Source organism: Bufo bufo, chromosome 11, assembly GCF_905171765.1.
Source record: "Bufo bufo chromosome 11, aBufBuf1.1, whole genome shotgun sequence".
NCBI classification, from domain to species: Eukaryota; Metazoa; Chordata; class Amphibia; order Anura; family Bufonidae; genus Bufo; species Bufo bufo.
The window spans coordinates 7504478-7519105 of NC_053399.1; the positions used below are offsets into that span (position 1 = coordinate 7504478).

The window sequence follows — 14628 nt, forward strand, 5'->3', positions numbered from 1 at the left end:
AGAGCTACCGGGTGCCAGGGCTAATGTATGCGATCAACGTCTACTGATCGCTGACATTTAACTCCTTAGATGCCATGGGGTTTATGCGGCTGCCTGAACTATAGGGTGAACAAAGTAACTGAAAAAATAAAAAAATTAAAAAAAAGTCGATCTGTGGCGTGGATGGGACTCTTACCGTGGCTGATCCTGGGGCAAGTGCTTAAACTCGGCCCATACGTTGGTTTTGACGCTATAGATCCATCCATCACCTGAGAAACACAAGAGTCCTGCCATTTATTACATGACGTATAGCGGTGGATTTACCGGAAGTGGCTGACATATATGACAATACTGCATGCCGCCCGCCCCCCACTGTCCACGCCTGCAATTCCGTACATTACACCCGTCACATGGATCTGCCGGTCGATACTCACTTAGCGGCACACATTCGGCACTCAGACCTCCAAAAAGGAACAACTGGTCGTCTCCGACTGGGGTTAGGGTGTGCCACGATCTGCCGGGGGGCTTTTCTCCAGTCATCTGGATCCTACACAGAACAGAGTTTTTTTATTTTTTATTTGTAGTTTAATGTTATTTGTACATGTCAATACTGCAAAATAGCCCTGGCTATCAGGTCCGCCCCCCGCACAGAGAGGGTTAAAGGTGCCCAAACAGGTGTTCATTTGACCCTTGCAGACATGCATGCTCAGCTTGGCAGAGTGCGCATGTCTTTTCCTTGGAGAGAAGGCAATAAGCGGCTGCCCGAGGTCTCTGTCCGTAGCTCATCTCCTGTGGGAGCAAATGATGAAAACCAACGTTTTTCCGATCCCTGACAACTCCCATTACCCATGACACAGCGGGTGTCACCTTGCTTACAATTCATATAGCTGTACCGTTCTAGCGATTAGCTGGGGTCACAGAGGTCAGATATTGGAGACGGCCCCTTTAAATGATCACATGCATTTGCACCCCCCCAATTCTCTGGTTAGAGCAGGGGCTCGAGCCTCTTACCCTCCGGACCAGGTCCACGTGTCCAGGTCTAGCAAGTGCAGATCGTTCATCCGCGTTTGCTGGAATTACACAAAAGATCAAGTCAATGTCAAATCCGGAAGCTCTGCCGACCTGAGCCCGACATTAAAGTGACGCTCACCAGTACGCGGCCACCAAACACGTATCCCTTATTCCCGAGGAGGGCGCAGGAATGGGCTGCACGAGCCTGAGGGGGGGTGTTCTGTGAGGAAAACGAGGACCAGGTATTAGAAGACGCTCGCTGTGATCAAAGAGGACGACTTACCCGGCCCAGGACTTACCTGCACCACGGGCTGTATCCAGGCTTGCTTTGCCGTGTCAAACACATGGAGATCATTGTTCCATCCCCAAAACATCTGGCCTTCCTGCCAACAGTACAGTAGTTAAAGGGGATGTCCGGGAATTTGATACTCATGACCTACTCTACTCTCAGGAGAGGTCATCAGTAGGAGACTGGCTGGGGGTCTGACTCCGGGGACCCCCGCCAATCAGCTGATTGATAAGGACGCTTCCTAAGCGAGTGATGTCACCATACATTGCATATAGGTGCCGCTCAGTCCTATTCTAGTGACCAAGCACATCCATTCACTGACAGCAAACAGAGATGTTAAACGTGAGGAAGTGAAAAACAATGTACATTAACAAGTGGCAAAAATCTAGTTAAAAGCGCAGTGCACTGTAAGGTTAGTGTGACTAGGAGAGTGCCGGGAACGGACGCCCGGCCTTCAGACACAAGGGGGTGAAATGCGTAAAGAGGAGAATTACCCACGATGCATCGTGAACGTCGAAGCAGTCCGCCAGCTCATTGTGCCTCCGGGTTCCGTAGCCTCCGAAATAGATTAACCTGCAGGAGAAACGTGAGGAATGATTACCAGCAGTGACTGGGGCTGGCGTCTAGCGAGGCGCACTATGCTCTGTACACACTGCAGCTCGGGCCCTGTTCACATCTACAGAGTCACAGCGCGGGGCTGAATCCACACCCGACAGGGCCCAATGATTTGTAACAGGGTCTCCCGGGTAAATTTGGATGAAATGTAAAGGTGATGGAATCTGCGATGAGAGCTCCAAGAGTGTGAACAGAGCCTTAGCTCAGGGTCCGGCTGCAGCCCAGTGGGGCTTTATTAGGGCTCTACATGGAAGGGACTTGTCTGAAGAGCTTACCCTTAACTAAGAAATATCACATTCAGAGCCGCTTTCCTCACATCTCCGTGCTGTGCTGCTGTTACTCCCCCTGGGAATTTAGGAATAAACTGGCAACTGGTCATTACCATCCCCCCCAATTATCAAAAATGTGTCCCTGCTCCATCCGACGCTGTGATCGGACACTATGAACGCCTCTCTGGCCATTATTCCAGGAGGAATAACAGAGCAACGACACAATGCAGAATTGAAAAAAAAACTGAACAAAGGGCTTTCAAAGAACAGAGGCCCCAGAGAGGGCCCGGCGAGCGTGGAAACAGGCGTGGAGGGGATCAGGGTATTACAGATTCAGCAGACTACCCCTTTAAGGCTACTTTCACACTAGCGTTTTTGCTGGATCCGGAAGGGGTTCAGAAACTAAGATTTAGTCTTACTGGTAAATGGTTTTCCAGGAGTCCAACATGTCCGCACCCACTGGAGGATGTCCTATTGGTCTCCAGTGTTCCAAATTACTACACCGGTCAGGATCTAAGGGCACTTTCACACTTGCGTTTAGGGTTGTTGCGGGTATAGAAATTTCAATACCTAATCAATACTTTTGTCCCGGTATCGATACGATACTGGGATTTCCATTTTTTCGATACTGGCCTGCGCAGTCTAGTATCTCCGAACATGAGCGCGCTGCTGTCGGCGCGCTCATGTTCTCAGCAGCACGGGGAGAAGGAAGCTGTCCTCCCTCCCCCTGTGCTGCCGCTGCCACCAATGAGAAGAGAGGGGCGGAGGAGGGGCGGGCGCACTGCGCCACCAATGATAGGACTTTTCCTACACAGAGCGGCGCCCAGCGATGTCCCAGCACTCAACAGTATTCCTGGGCGCCGCTCCGTTCGCCCGCTGTGCCCCATTACAGTCTCCTGCCCCATATGCTAATTACTTTCAGAGCGATGGGGAGGAGACACGAGCTTCTCTAGTGGGCGTTCCTTCTCCCTGCGCTGCGATTGGACAGCACTACAGCCAGGGAGAAGGAACGCCCACTAGAGAAGCTGATGTCTCCTCCCCATCGCTCTGAAAGTAATTAGCATATGGAGCAGGAGACAGTGATGGGGCACAGAGGGCGAACGGAGCGGCGTGCTGGGACATCGCTGGGCGCCGCTCTGTGTAGCCTAATATTTAACTAAGTCCGAACTCAGGAAATGTAGACTTTAACACATAATACAGGAGGCGGGTGCCGGCAGCAGAATCGCATTGCCGGCACCCTGCCTCTGACAGGGAGCTGCGATCAGCGGCAGTTAACCCCTCAGGTGCGGCACCTGCGGGGTTAGCTGCCGCTGATCTGCCAGTATCCGCCTCCTGTATTAAGGGGTAATTATTATTGGTGGCACAGTGCGCCCCCCCCCCCCTCAAAATCATTGGTGGCACAGTAGCGCCAGCCCCTCTCAACCCCCCCCCAGTATTAAAATCATTGGTGGCAGTGGCAGCTTCTGATCGGAGCCCCAGCAGTGTAATCCTGGGGCTCCGATCGGTTACCATGGCAGCCAGGACGCTACTGCCATGGTAACATCCCTGATGCTGTGTGTACAGAGCAGCAGAGACAGTGTGAGGTCCTAATCACCCTGATAGAGATCTATGTGTGTGAATAGGACAAAGGATGAAAAAGATCCCAGGTTCTGGCCCCTAAGGGGGGAAATAGTTATTAAATAAAAAGTGTAAAAGTAAAAAAAAAAAATATTAAGTATGAATCACCCCCTTTTCCCCAATTTCACATATAAAATGTATAAATAAACATATCGCCACGTCAGAAAAGTCCAAACTATTAAAATATTGAAAAAAAATTTATGTGGTGAACGCCGGAACAGAAAAAAATAAATAAAAACTGCGCGATTCGCCATTTTTTAAAATGCGGAATGCACGTGGCTTTTTTGGTTTATTTTTTTCGCATAGTATCGAATGGTATTGAGTATCGCAATACTTTTTCATGGTATCGAAACCGAATCAAAAATTTGGTATCGCAACAACTCTAATTGCGTTTTTTCTTTTCCGCCACTGTCACCATACATTGCATATAGGTGCCGCTCAGTCCTATTCTAGTGACCAAGCACATCCATTCACTGACAGCAAACAGAGATGTTAAACGTGAGGGGCTCAATACCGGAAAAGAACGGATCAGTTTCATCCCCATGCATTCTGAATGGAAAGCGATCCGTTCAGGATGCATCAGGACGTCTTCAGTTCAGTCTTTTTGCCTTTTCAAGACAGAGATAATACCCCAGCATGCATTCCGGATCCGGCATTTTTTCCCATTGACATGCATTAATGCCGGATCCGGCCCCGAGTGTTCCCGGCAAATTGGATCCGGCATTCTGGTCTGTGCAGGCTCCTACTGCGAAAAAAATAAATGCCGGATCCGTTTTTCCAGATGACACCGGAGAGAAGGATCCGGCTTTTCAATGCATTTGTCATACAGATCAGGATCCTGATCCGTCTGGACAAATGCCATCAGTTTGGATGCGTTTTGACGGAACTGCCTGCCGGAATCTTTTGCCTCAAGTGTGGAAGTAGCCCAACTTATTTATTTGTACTCACAATGTTTAAACATCACATTGATACATAAAGTCAGATCAACCAAAGAAAGAACAAAAGGGGGGGGGGGGGGGGGGGGGGGGTGTAATACCGGGTGCTGTCATGTCGGACTCCTGGAAAACCATTTACCGGTAAAGCTAAATCTTAGTTTCCATGACGTCCCTCCATGACAGCACGCACTGGAGAACTGCCAACTTAGACAGAAACTAGGGGGGGGGGGGGGGGGGACGGACTGCCTGGAGGACCTTCCGTCCGAATGCCAGGTCTTGGTTGGCTACAGCATCTATCCTGTAGTGTTTAGCAGAAGTCAGGAAACTAGACCATGTAGCGGCCTTGCAAATTTGATCAACTGAGGCCTTGGCTTTCTCTGCCCACGTTGCTGCCATGGCTCTGGTTGAGTGGACTCTTATAGTTAAAGGGCAGACTATATCCTGGAGTCCGTAGGTTTCTCTGATGGTCTCTTTTATCCATCGTGCTAAGGTCTGTTTTCAAGTCTTGTTGCCTCTGTTTCTCCCACCGAACTGGATGAAAAGATTAGTCGATTTCCTCCAGGGTTTTGTCCTTTGAAGGTAAGCCAGAAATGTTCTTCTAACGTCCAGACAATGGAACTGTTCCCTTCTGTACATTTTTTGGGAAGGCACAAAATGAAGGAAGCGTTATTTCCTGTTCCCTATGAAAGGGCGAAACTACCTTAGGTAGAAAGGACGGATCCAGTTTCAGTATTGTACGATCATCTAGAACAGCGGTTCTCAACCTAGGGGTCGCGACCCCTTTGGGGGTCGATCGGCCCTTTCCGGGGGGTCGCCTGAGGCTTCCTATTGTGGGTCCAGGCCCGTCGCTAACAGACAGGCAAAACAAGCAATTGCTTGGGGCCCCGAGCTAGTTGGGGCCCCGAGCTGGCCCGGGGCCAAGCAGAGCCGGTGCTTGTTATGCGGCTGAGTAACTCAGAAGATCCGATGGTATATTCTAACCCCCAGGCGTTCCCATGGTGACGGGGACACTTGCCTGGGGGTTAGAATATACCATCGGATCTGAGTTTTACGAGCTCAGTGAGATCGTAAAAACTCAAATCCGATGGTATATTCTAACCCCCAGGCGTTCCCTTGATGACAGGGACGCTTGCCTGGGGGTTAGAATATACAGGGCCACGCCGCTCACAGCAGTATATTTATAAACTAATCAGTAACTACTTTAACTTTAATCATTGCTCATTGCTGAGCTCTTTACTTGGATTATAATTTATTTGGATATGGGATATCTTACTTTGTCTTAGCTCCGGTAATAGCAGGCAGTGCGGGGGGCGGCGCTCACTCACTGACGTCACGCGCCTGCTCCTCCCACTAATACCGGGTGCTGTCATGTCGGACTCCTGGAAAACCATTTACCGGTAAAGCTAAATCTTAGTTTCCATGACGTCCCTCCATGACAGCACGCACTGGAGAACTGCCAACTTAGACAGAAACTAGGGGGGGGGGGGGGGGGACGGACTGCCTGGAGGACCTTCCGTCCGAATGCCAGGTCTTGGTTGGCTACAGCATCTATCCTGTAGTGTTTAGCAGAAGTCAGGAAACTAGACCATGTAGCGGCCTTGCAAATTTGATCAACTGAGGCCTTGGCTTTCTCTGCCCACGTTGCTGCCATGGCTCTGGTTGAGTGGACTCTTATAGTTAAAGGGCAGACTATATCCTGGAGTCCGTAGGTTTCTCTGATGGTCTCTTTTATCCATCGTGCTAAGGTCTGTTTTCAAGTCTTGTTGCCTCTGTTTCTCCCACCGAACTGGATGAAAAGATTAGTCGATTTCCTCCAGGGTTTTGTCCTTTGAAGGTAAGCCAGAAATGTTCTTCTAACGTCCAGACAATGGAACTGTTCCCTTCTGTACATTTTTTGGGAAGGCACAAAATGAAGGAAGCGTTATTTCCTGTTCCCTATGAAAGGGCGAAACTACCTTAGGTAGAAAGGACGGATCCAGTTTCAGTATTGTACGATCATCTAGAACAGCGGTTCTCAACCTAGGGGTCGCGACCCCTTTGGGGGTCGATCGGCCCTTTCCGGGGGGTCGCCTGAGGCTTCCTATTGTGGGTCCAGGCCCGTCGCTAACAGACAGGCAAAACAAGCAATTGCTTGGGGCCCCGAGCTAGTTGGGGCCCCGAGCTGGCCCGGGGCCAAGCAGAGCCGGTGCTTGTTATGCGGCTGAGTAACTCAGAAGATCCGATGGTATATTCTAACCCCCAGGCGTTCCCATGGTGACGGGGACACTTGCCTGGGGGTTAGAATATACCATCGGATCTGAGTTTTACGAGCTCAGTGAGATCGTAAAAACTCAAATCCGATGGTATATTCTAACCCCCAGGCGTTCCCTTGATGACAGGGACGCTTGCCTGGGGGTTAGAATATACAGGGCCACGCCGCTCACAGCAGTATATTTATAAACTAATCAGTAACTACTTTAACTTTAATCATTGCTCATTGCTGAGCTCTTTACTTGGATTATAATTTATTTGGATATGGGATATCTTACTTTGTCTTAGCTCCGGTAATAGCAGGCAGTGCGGGGGGCGGCGCTCACTCACTGACGTCACGCGCCTGCTCCTCCCACTAGGCGGCGCAGGCACGTGACGTCAGTGAGTGAGCGCCGCCCCCCCCGCACTGCCTGCTATTACCGGAGCTAAGACAAAGTAAGATATCCCATATCCAAATAAATTATAATCCAAGTAAAGAGCTCAGCAATGAGCAATGATTAAAGTTAAAGTAGTTACTGATTAGTTTATAAATATACTGCTGTGAGCGTCGGGGAGGGAGATCTGTGGATGGCACTGTAGGGGGATCTGTGGATGGCAGTGCCCTAAACCCCTAAACAGTGCCATCCACAGATCTCCCACCTAAACAGTGCCATCCATAGATCCCCCCTCCCCTAAACAGTGCCATCCACAGATCTCCCACCTAAACAGTGCCATCCACAGATCCCCCCTCCCCTAAACAGTGCCATCCACAGATCCCCCCTCCCCTAAACAGTGCCATCCACAGATCTCCCACCTAAACAGTGCCATCCACAGATCCCCCCCTAAACAGTGCCATCCACAGATCCCCCCCCTAAACAGTGCCATCCACAGATCCCCCCTCCCCTAAACAGTGCCATCCACAGATCCCCCCTCCCCTAAACAGTGCCATCCACAGATCTCCCACCTAAACAGTGCCATCCACAGATCTCCCCTCCCCTAAACAGTGCCATCCACAGATCTCCCCTCCCCTAAACAGTGCCATCCACAGATCTCCCCTCCCCTAAACAGTGCCATCCACAGATCTCCCCTCCCCTAAACAGTGCCATCCACAGATCTCCCCTCCCCTAAACAGTGCCATCCACAGATCTCCCCTCCCCTAAACAGTGCCATCCACAGATCTCCCCTCCCCTAAACAGTGCCATCCACAGATCTCCCCTCCCCTAAACAGTGCCATCCACAGATCTCCCCTCCCCTAAACAGTGCCATCCACAGATCTCCCCTCCCCTAAACAGTGCCATCCACAGATCTCCCCTCCCCTAAACAGTGCCATCCACAGATCTCCCCTCCCCTAAACAGTGCCATCCACAGATCTCCCCTCCCCTAAACAGTGCCATCCACAGATCTCCCCTCCCCTAAACAGTGCCATCCACAGATCTCCCCTCCCCTAAACAGTGCCATCCACAGATCCCCCCCTAAACAGTGCCATCCACAGATCCCCCCCTAAACAGTGCCATCCACAGATCCCCCCTCCCCTAAACAGTGCCATCATGGCACTGTTTAGGGGAGGGGGGATCTGTAGATGGGACTGTTTAGGGGGGGATCTGTGGATGGCACTGTTTAGGGGGGGATCTGTGGATGGCACTGTTTAGGTGGGAGATCTGTGGATGGCACTGTTTAGGTGGGAGATCTGTGGATGGCACTGTTTAGGGGAGGGGAGATCTGTGGATGGCACTGTTTAGGGGGGGGGGGATCTGTGGATGGCACTGTTTAGGGGGGGGGGGGGATCTGTGGATGGCACTGTTTAGGGGGGGGGGGGATCTGTGGATGTCTTTGTGATTAATTACTCTGTTTTAATTATGTTCAATTTGTAGCAATAAAAATACATCCTGCATATCAGATATTTACATTACAATTCATAACAGTAGCAAAATTAGTTATGACGTAGCAAGGAAAAAAATGTAATGGTTGGGGGTCACCACAACATGAGGAACTGTATTAAGGGGTCACGGCTTTAGAAAGGTTGAGAACCACTGATCTAGAATCTTTAAATATGGTTCCATCATTGAAAGGGCCTGAACCTCCCCTATTCTACAAGCCGTAGTTACTGCCACCAGGAGCACAGCTTTGAGGGACAAAAATGTATCCGATATTTGACCGGATAGATCTGCGGACATGCACGGATAGATCTCCGCTAGCATGTCCGCAGTATACCTGTCCCATAGCTCTGTGTGGTTTTATTTCAGAGCTATGCCAATTAGCCAAGGCGTGGTTACTGACGGTTAAGGAGCCCAGCACTGCCTGCATCCAGGAATCTCCTCCTTGCTCACAAAGTTACAGTGCCGAAATCTCGCAATGCGCGAGTTAGCGCATGCACAGTGCCGGCAAAGTGTTTGGTCCCTTTGCTGGCATCAGCCTCAGTGAACGAACTGCGCATCGCGAGATTAAGGGACTGTAACTTTGTGAGCAAGGAGGAGATTCCTGGATGCAGGCAGTGCTGGGCTCCTTAACCGTCAGTAACCAGGCCTTGGGCACCTTACTTGGCTAATTGGCATAGCTCTGAAATAAAACCACACAGAGCTATGGGACATGCTAGCAGAGATCTATCCGTGCAAGTCCGCAGCTCTATAGGGTAAAGAGGTGACAGGTTCCCTTAAGGTGTGATTTTCCTTTCTTCTAAAGGATTCTATCCTTTCTTGTTTTATATCTGGAAGATAGGAATGCTGCTGTAGCGAATCTAGAAGGGTTCCCAGGAATTTTTTTATTGAGCGAGAGAACGGAGCGGAATGCATTTTGGAGCGCTCCGTTCTGTTCAGTTACATTTTGTCCCCAATGACAATGAATGGGGACAAAACGGAAGCTCTGTTTCCAGTATTGAGACCCTATAACGGATCTCAATACTGGAAAACTAAAACGCTAGTGTGAAAGTAGCCAAGCAGTACATATGGAGTAAGAGCGGTGCGGGCTGCCGGATGTAAGGGGGCCGCGCTCACTTACTGTTTTTTATAAACCCAGCAGGAAAGCTTGTCCCGAGCTGTCGGTGGGTGACCCTTAAAACTCTTGACTTGCTTCCATGTAAGTTCTCCAGTGCCGGATCGCAGGTCCACGTAAAACAGCTGTGGAGGAATACACAGAGGTAAGTACCACCTACTGTACACAGAGGTAAGTACCACCTTTATGTAGTAATCTCCTGAGCTTATTCTAGTGGTGGCTGTATATGTCTGTATGTAGTAATCTCCTGAGCTCCCTCTAGTGGTGGCTGTATATATCTGTGTGCAGTAATCTCCTGAGCTCCCTCTAGTGGTGGCTGTATACATCTGTATGTAGTAATCTCCTGAGCTCCCCCTAGTGGTGGCTGTATATATCTGTATGCAGTAATCTCCTGAGCTCCCTCTAGTGGTGGCTGTATATATCTGTATGTAGTAATCTCCTGAGCTCCCTCTAGTGGTGGCTATATATATCTGTATGTAGTAATCTCCTGAGCTCCCTCTAGTGGTGGCTATATATATCTGTATGTAGTAATCTCCTGAGCTCCCTCTAGTGGTGGCTGTATATATCTGTATGCAGTAATCTCCTGAGCTCCCTCTAGTGGTGGCCTTATATGTCTGTATGTAGTAATCTCCTGAGCTCCCTCTAGTGGTGGCTGTATCTATCTGTATGCAGTAATCTCCTGAGCTCCTTCTAGTGGTGGCTGTATATATCTGTACGTAGTAATCTCCTGAGCTCCCTCTAGTGGTGACTGTATATATCTGTACGCAGTAATCTCCTGAGCTCCCTCTAGTGGTGACTGTATATATCTGTACGTAGTAATCTCCTGAGCTCCCTCTAGTGGTGGCTGTATATATCTGTATGCAGTAATCTCCTGAGCTCCCTCTAGTGGTGGCTGTATATATCTGTATGCAGTAATCTCCTGAGCTCCCTCTAGTGGTGGCTGTATACATCTGTATGTAGTAATCTCCTGAGCTCCCTCTAGTGGTGGCTGTATACATCTGTATGTAGTAATCTCCTGAGCTCCCTCTAGTGGTGGCTGTATACATCTGTATGTAGTAATCTCCTGAGCTCCCTCTAGTGGTGGCTGTATACATCTGTATGTAGTAATCTCCTGAGCTCCCTCTAGTGGTGACTGTATATATCTGTACGCAGTAATCTCCTGAGCTCCCTCTAGTGGTAGCTGTATATATCTGTATGTAGTAATCTCCTGAGCTCCCCCTAGTGGTGGCTGTATACATCTGTATGTAGTAATCTCCTGAGCTCCCTCTAGTGGTAGCTGTATATATCTGTATGCAGTAATCTCCTGAGCTCCCTCTAGTGGTGGCTGTATATATCTGTATGTAGTAATCTCCTGAGCTCCCTCTAGTGGTGGCTGTATATATCTGTATGTAGTAATCTCCTGAGCTCCCTCTAGTGGTGGCTGTATATATCTGTATGTAGTAATCTCCAGAGCTCCCTCTAGTGGTGGCTGTATATATCTGTATGTAGTAATCTCCTGGAGCCTCGATGTTCCACCCAGATATTTCTCAGCTGCTGACCGCAGACATTACCTGATTACTGTAGCCCTTATCAAAATATCCACCGAAAATATACAGCTTTCCATTCAGACAAGCGCCACAACTGCCGGACATGGAGGGGGGGAGGTCACCGTCTGTCAGGTGCATCTGCCTACAGCCAGGGCCAAGATAACAGCAGGATTAGAACACACAGAGGGGCTCATCTACTTATGACTGGCGTCCACCGTTTCGTTCATGGGTTTTGATAAGACGTCATAATAAACTTGTCACATTCTGCGCTGCCCATAGACCACAAAAGCTAAGCATGTGGGCGTAAATAATAGTAAATGTGTCAGCCCCGCCTCTTCTAAGCCCTGCCCACTTTTACTTTACAAAAAAAATGTGGTTTCAGAAAGTGTAAAGCTGCAAACTTTGCACAAAACGCACAAAAACGCGCGGCTTTGTACACGGAAGGCTTTGGTGAATGCGGGACGTGTAAGTTACGGAGGATCACCCACCTCCAGGACAACCTACCACAAACCGTCTTCCGTGTTGTAGACCCAGATCTCGTCGTGCAGGAGGTAAACTTCGTTTTCTTCAATTGTCTGTTAAAAAAAAAAAAAAATTGTCACCTGAGAAGGAGAAATGTTTTGGGCGCGACTTTTTACTGGTCGCCCCAGACGCCGCCTCCCTAGTGAGCGGGAGGGGGGAGAGTGGGGGTCCCCCATTTCCATTTTTAGGTCCCTGTGAGGGAGATCTATCACGAAGGGAGTTTTTGATATCTGTGCCAAATTTATCAATTGTTGCCTGCAATTTGGCGCACTCATTTTCCAAAACTGGCGAGAGTTGCAATTATTTTTTCGGAAAAAAAAAACAACCCAAAAATGGTCGCCTCGTGTATGCCAGAAAATGGCTGAAAATCAAATGATAAATTTCTCCACGGGGAGGTGAAGGCGCAAAATGGGGCTTACGGTGAAATCTACGACTTTTTAACGCCAGGAAAATGGCGCAGAGGCGTTAATCAATTCCGCCAATCCCTTCTGCAGTCAATAGGTTATGAATTTGTCCTGTCTGGCTAGACGGCGGAGTATGACTGGAGAGGCGGCCATGTGTGCACATGGGTCACGTTCCAGCTCACCCAAGCACCACAGACCGCTCCTTTAATTCTCCGTAAGAGAGAATAGTCATGTTTTAACCCCTTAAGGACCCATGACGTAGCTGTACGTCATGGGTCCGATCCCTAAACATGGTGCCCGCTCACGCGGGCGCCTTAGCCGCGGGGTTTCTGCCATTTTAAATAGCAGAGACCCGCGGCACATGTATGCGATCAGCCACAAGGCTGATCAAGTAGATCTTACCTCTCAGATGCCGAGGTCAAACGTGACCACGGCATCTGCGCAGACTGGGACTGGAACTGAAAGTCGCACGCTTCCGGTCCGGTAACAGCGTTCCCCGGCTAAAATCGGGGGACCTGTTACCTCGATCTAATTGACCGAAGCCCCAAGCCGGCTTCTGAGTCAATTAGATGTATATATCAATACAGGCCACTAGGTGGCAGCCTTGTATTGATATAGTGCAATTGAAGTCTTCAATGATGGCTATTTAGCCATCACTGAATACTATGGGCAATCGAATGATTGCCAGCGATTGTCACCCAAGGGGGACTTAAAAAAAAAAGTAAAAATGTTTTTACAAAAAAAAAAAAAAAGTTCAAATCATCCTTTTCTTAAAATAAAAATACTTAACCAATAAAAAAAATAAACATCATGGGCATCGTCGCGTGCGAAAATGCCCAAACTATTAAAATATAACAATATTAAATCGCATATGACAAATGGCGTAGCAGGGAAAAAAAATAAAAAGCCAATTTGCCATTTTTGTCACTTCAACTACCCAATAATTTTTTTTTTATAAAAAGTGATCAAAAAGTCGCACACACTTTAGATTGGTATCACAAAAAATGAGCCCTGACACAGCCCCGTACACATAGCTACAAAAAAGTTATAGGGGTCAGAATATGGTTATGAAAAAAAATAAAAATACACTGCTCAAAAAAATAAAGGGAACACAAAAATAACACATCCTAGATCTGAATTAATTAAATATTCTTCTGAAATACTTTGTTCTTTACATAGTTGAATGTGCTGACAACAAAATCACACAAAAATAAAAAAAATGGAAATCAAATTTTTAACCCATGGAGGTCTGGATTTGGAGTCACCCTCAAAATTAAAGTGGAAAAACACACTACAGGCTGATCCAACTTTGATGTAATGTCCTTAAAACAAGTCAAAATGAGGCTCAGTAGTGTGTGTGGCCTCCACGTGCCTGTATGACCTCCCTACAACGCCTGTGCATGCTCCTGATGAGGTGGCGGACGGTCTCCTGAGGGATCTCCTCCCAGACCTGGACTAAAGCATCTGCCAACTCCTGGACAGTCTGTGGTGCAACGTGACGTTGGTGGATAGAGCGAGACATGATGTCCCAGATGTGCTCAATTGGATTCAGGTCTGGGGAACGGGCGGGCCAGTCCATAGCATCAATGCCTTCGTCTTGCAGGAACTGCTGACACACTCCAGCCACATGAGGTCTAGCATTGTCTTGCATTAGGAGGAACCCAGGGCCAACCGCACCAGCATACAGGGAGTGCAGAATTATTAGGCAAGTTGTATTTTTGAGGATTAATTTTATTATTGAACAACAACCATTTTCTTAATGAACCCAAAAAACTCATTAATATCAAAGCTGAATATTTTTGGAAGTAGGTTTTTAGTTTGTTTTTAGTTTTAGCTATTTTAGGGGGATATCTGTGTGTGCAGGTGACTATTACTGTGCATAATTATTAGGCAACTTAACAAAAAACATATATATACCCATTTCAATTATTTATTTTTACCAGTGAAACCAATATAACATCTCAACATTCACAAATATACATTTCTGACATTCAAAAACAAAACAAAAACAAATCAGTGACCAATATAGCCACCTTTCTTTGCAAGGACACTCAAAAGCCTGCCATCCATGGATTCTGTCAGTGTTTTGATCTGTTCACCATCAACATTGCGTGCAGCAGCAACCACAGCCTCCCAGACACTGTTCAGAGAGGTGTACTGTTTTCCCTCCTTGTAAATCTCACATTTGATGATGGACCACAGGTTCTCAATGGGGTTCAGATCAGGTGAACAAGGAGGCCATGT

The 14628-nt window shown here is 48.2% G+C and overlaps 1 protein-coding gene across 3 annotated transcripts in view; it reads right to left on the reverse strand.

The window, feature by feature from the left end:
- Positions 1–14628, reverse strand: part of KLHDC1 (kelch domain containing 1) — a 54231-nt gene that overhangs the window by 34771 nt on the left and 4832 nt on the right. For all 3 annotated transcript variants that reach the window (XR_005774806.1, XR_005774805.1, XM_040411672.1), the window contains exons 2-10: positions 11963–12033; positions 11483–11600; positions 9939–10057; positions 1774–1852; positions 1290–1373; positions 1130–1210; positions 991–1049; positions 414–526; positions 176–248 (exon numbers count right to left, since the gene is read on the reverse strand). Coding sequence is in view for 1 of the 3 variants with exons in the window: in XM_040411672.1 (XP_040267606.1) it covers positions 176–248; positions 414–526; positions 991–1049; positions 1130–1210; positions 1290–1373; positions 1774–1852; positions 9939–10057; positions 11483–11600; positions 11963–12033 (797 nt within the window). In the remaining 2 variants the exon portion in view is untranslated. The remainder of the gene's footprint in view (positions 1–175; positions 249–413; positions 527–990; positions 1050–1129; positions 1211–1289; positions 1374–1773; positions 1853–9938; positions 10058–11482; positions 11601–11962; positions 12034–14628) is intronic.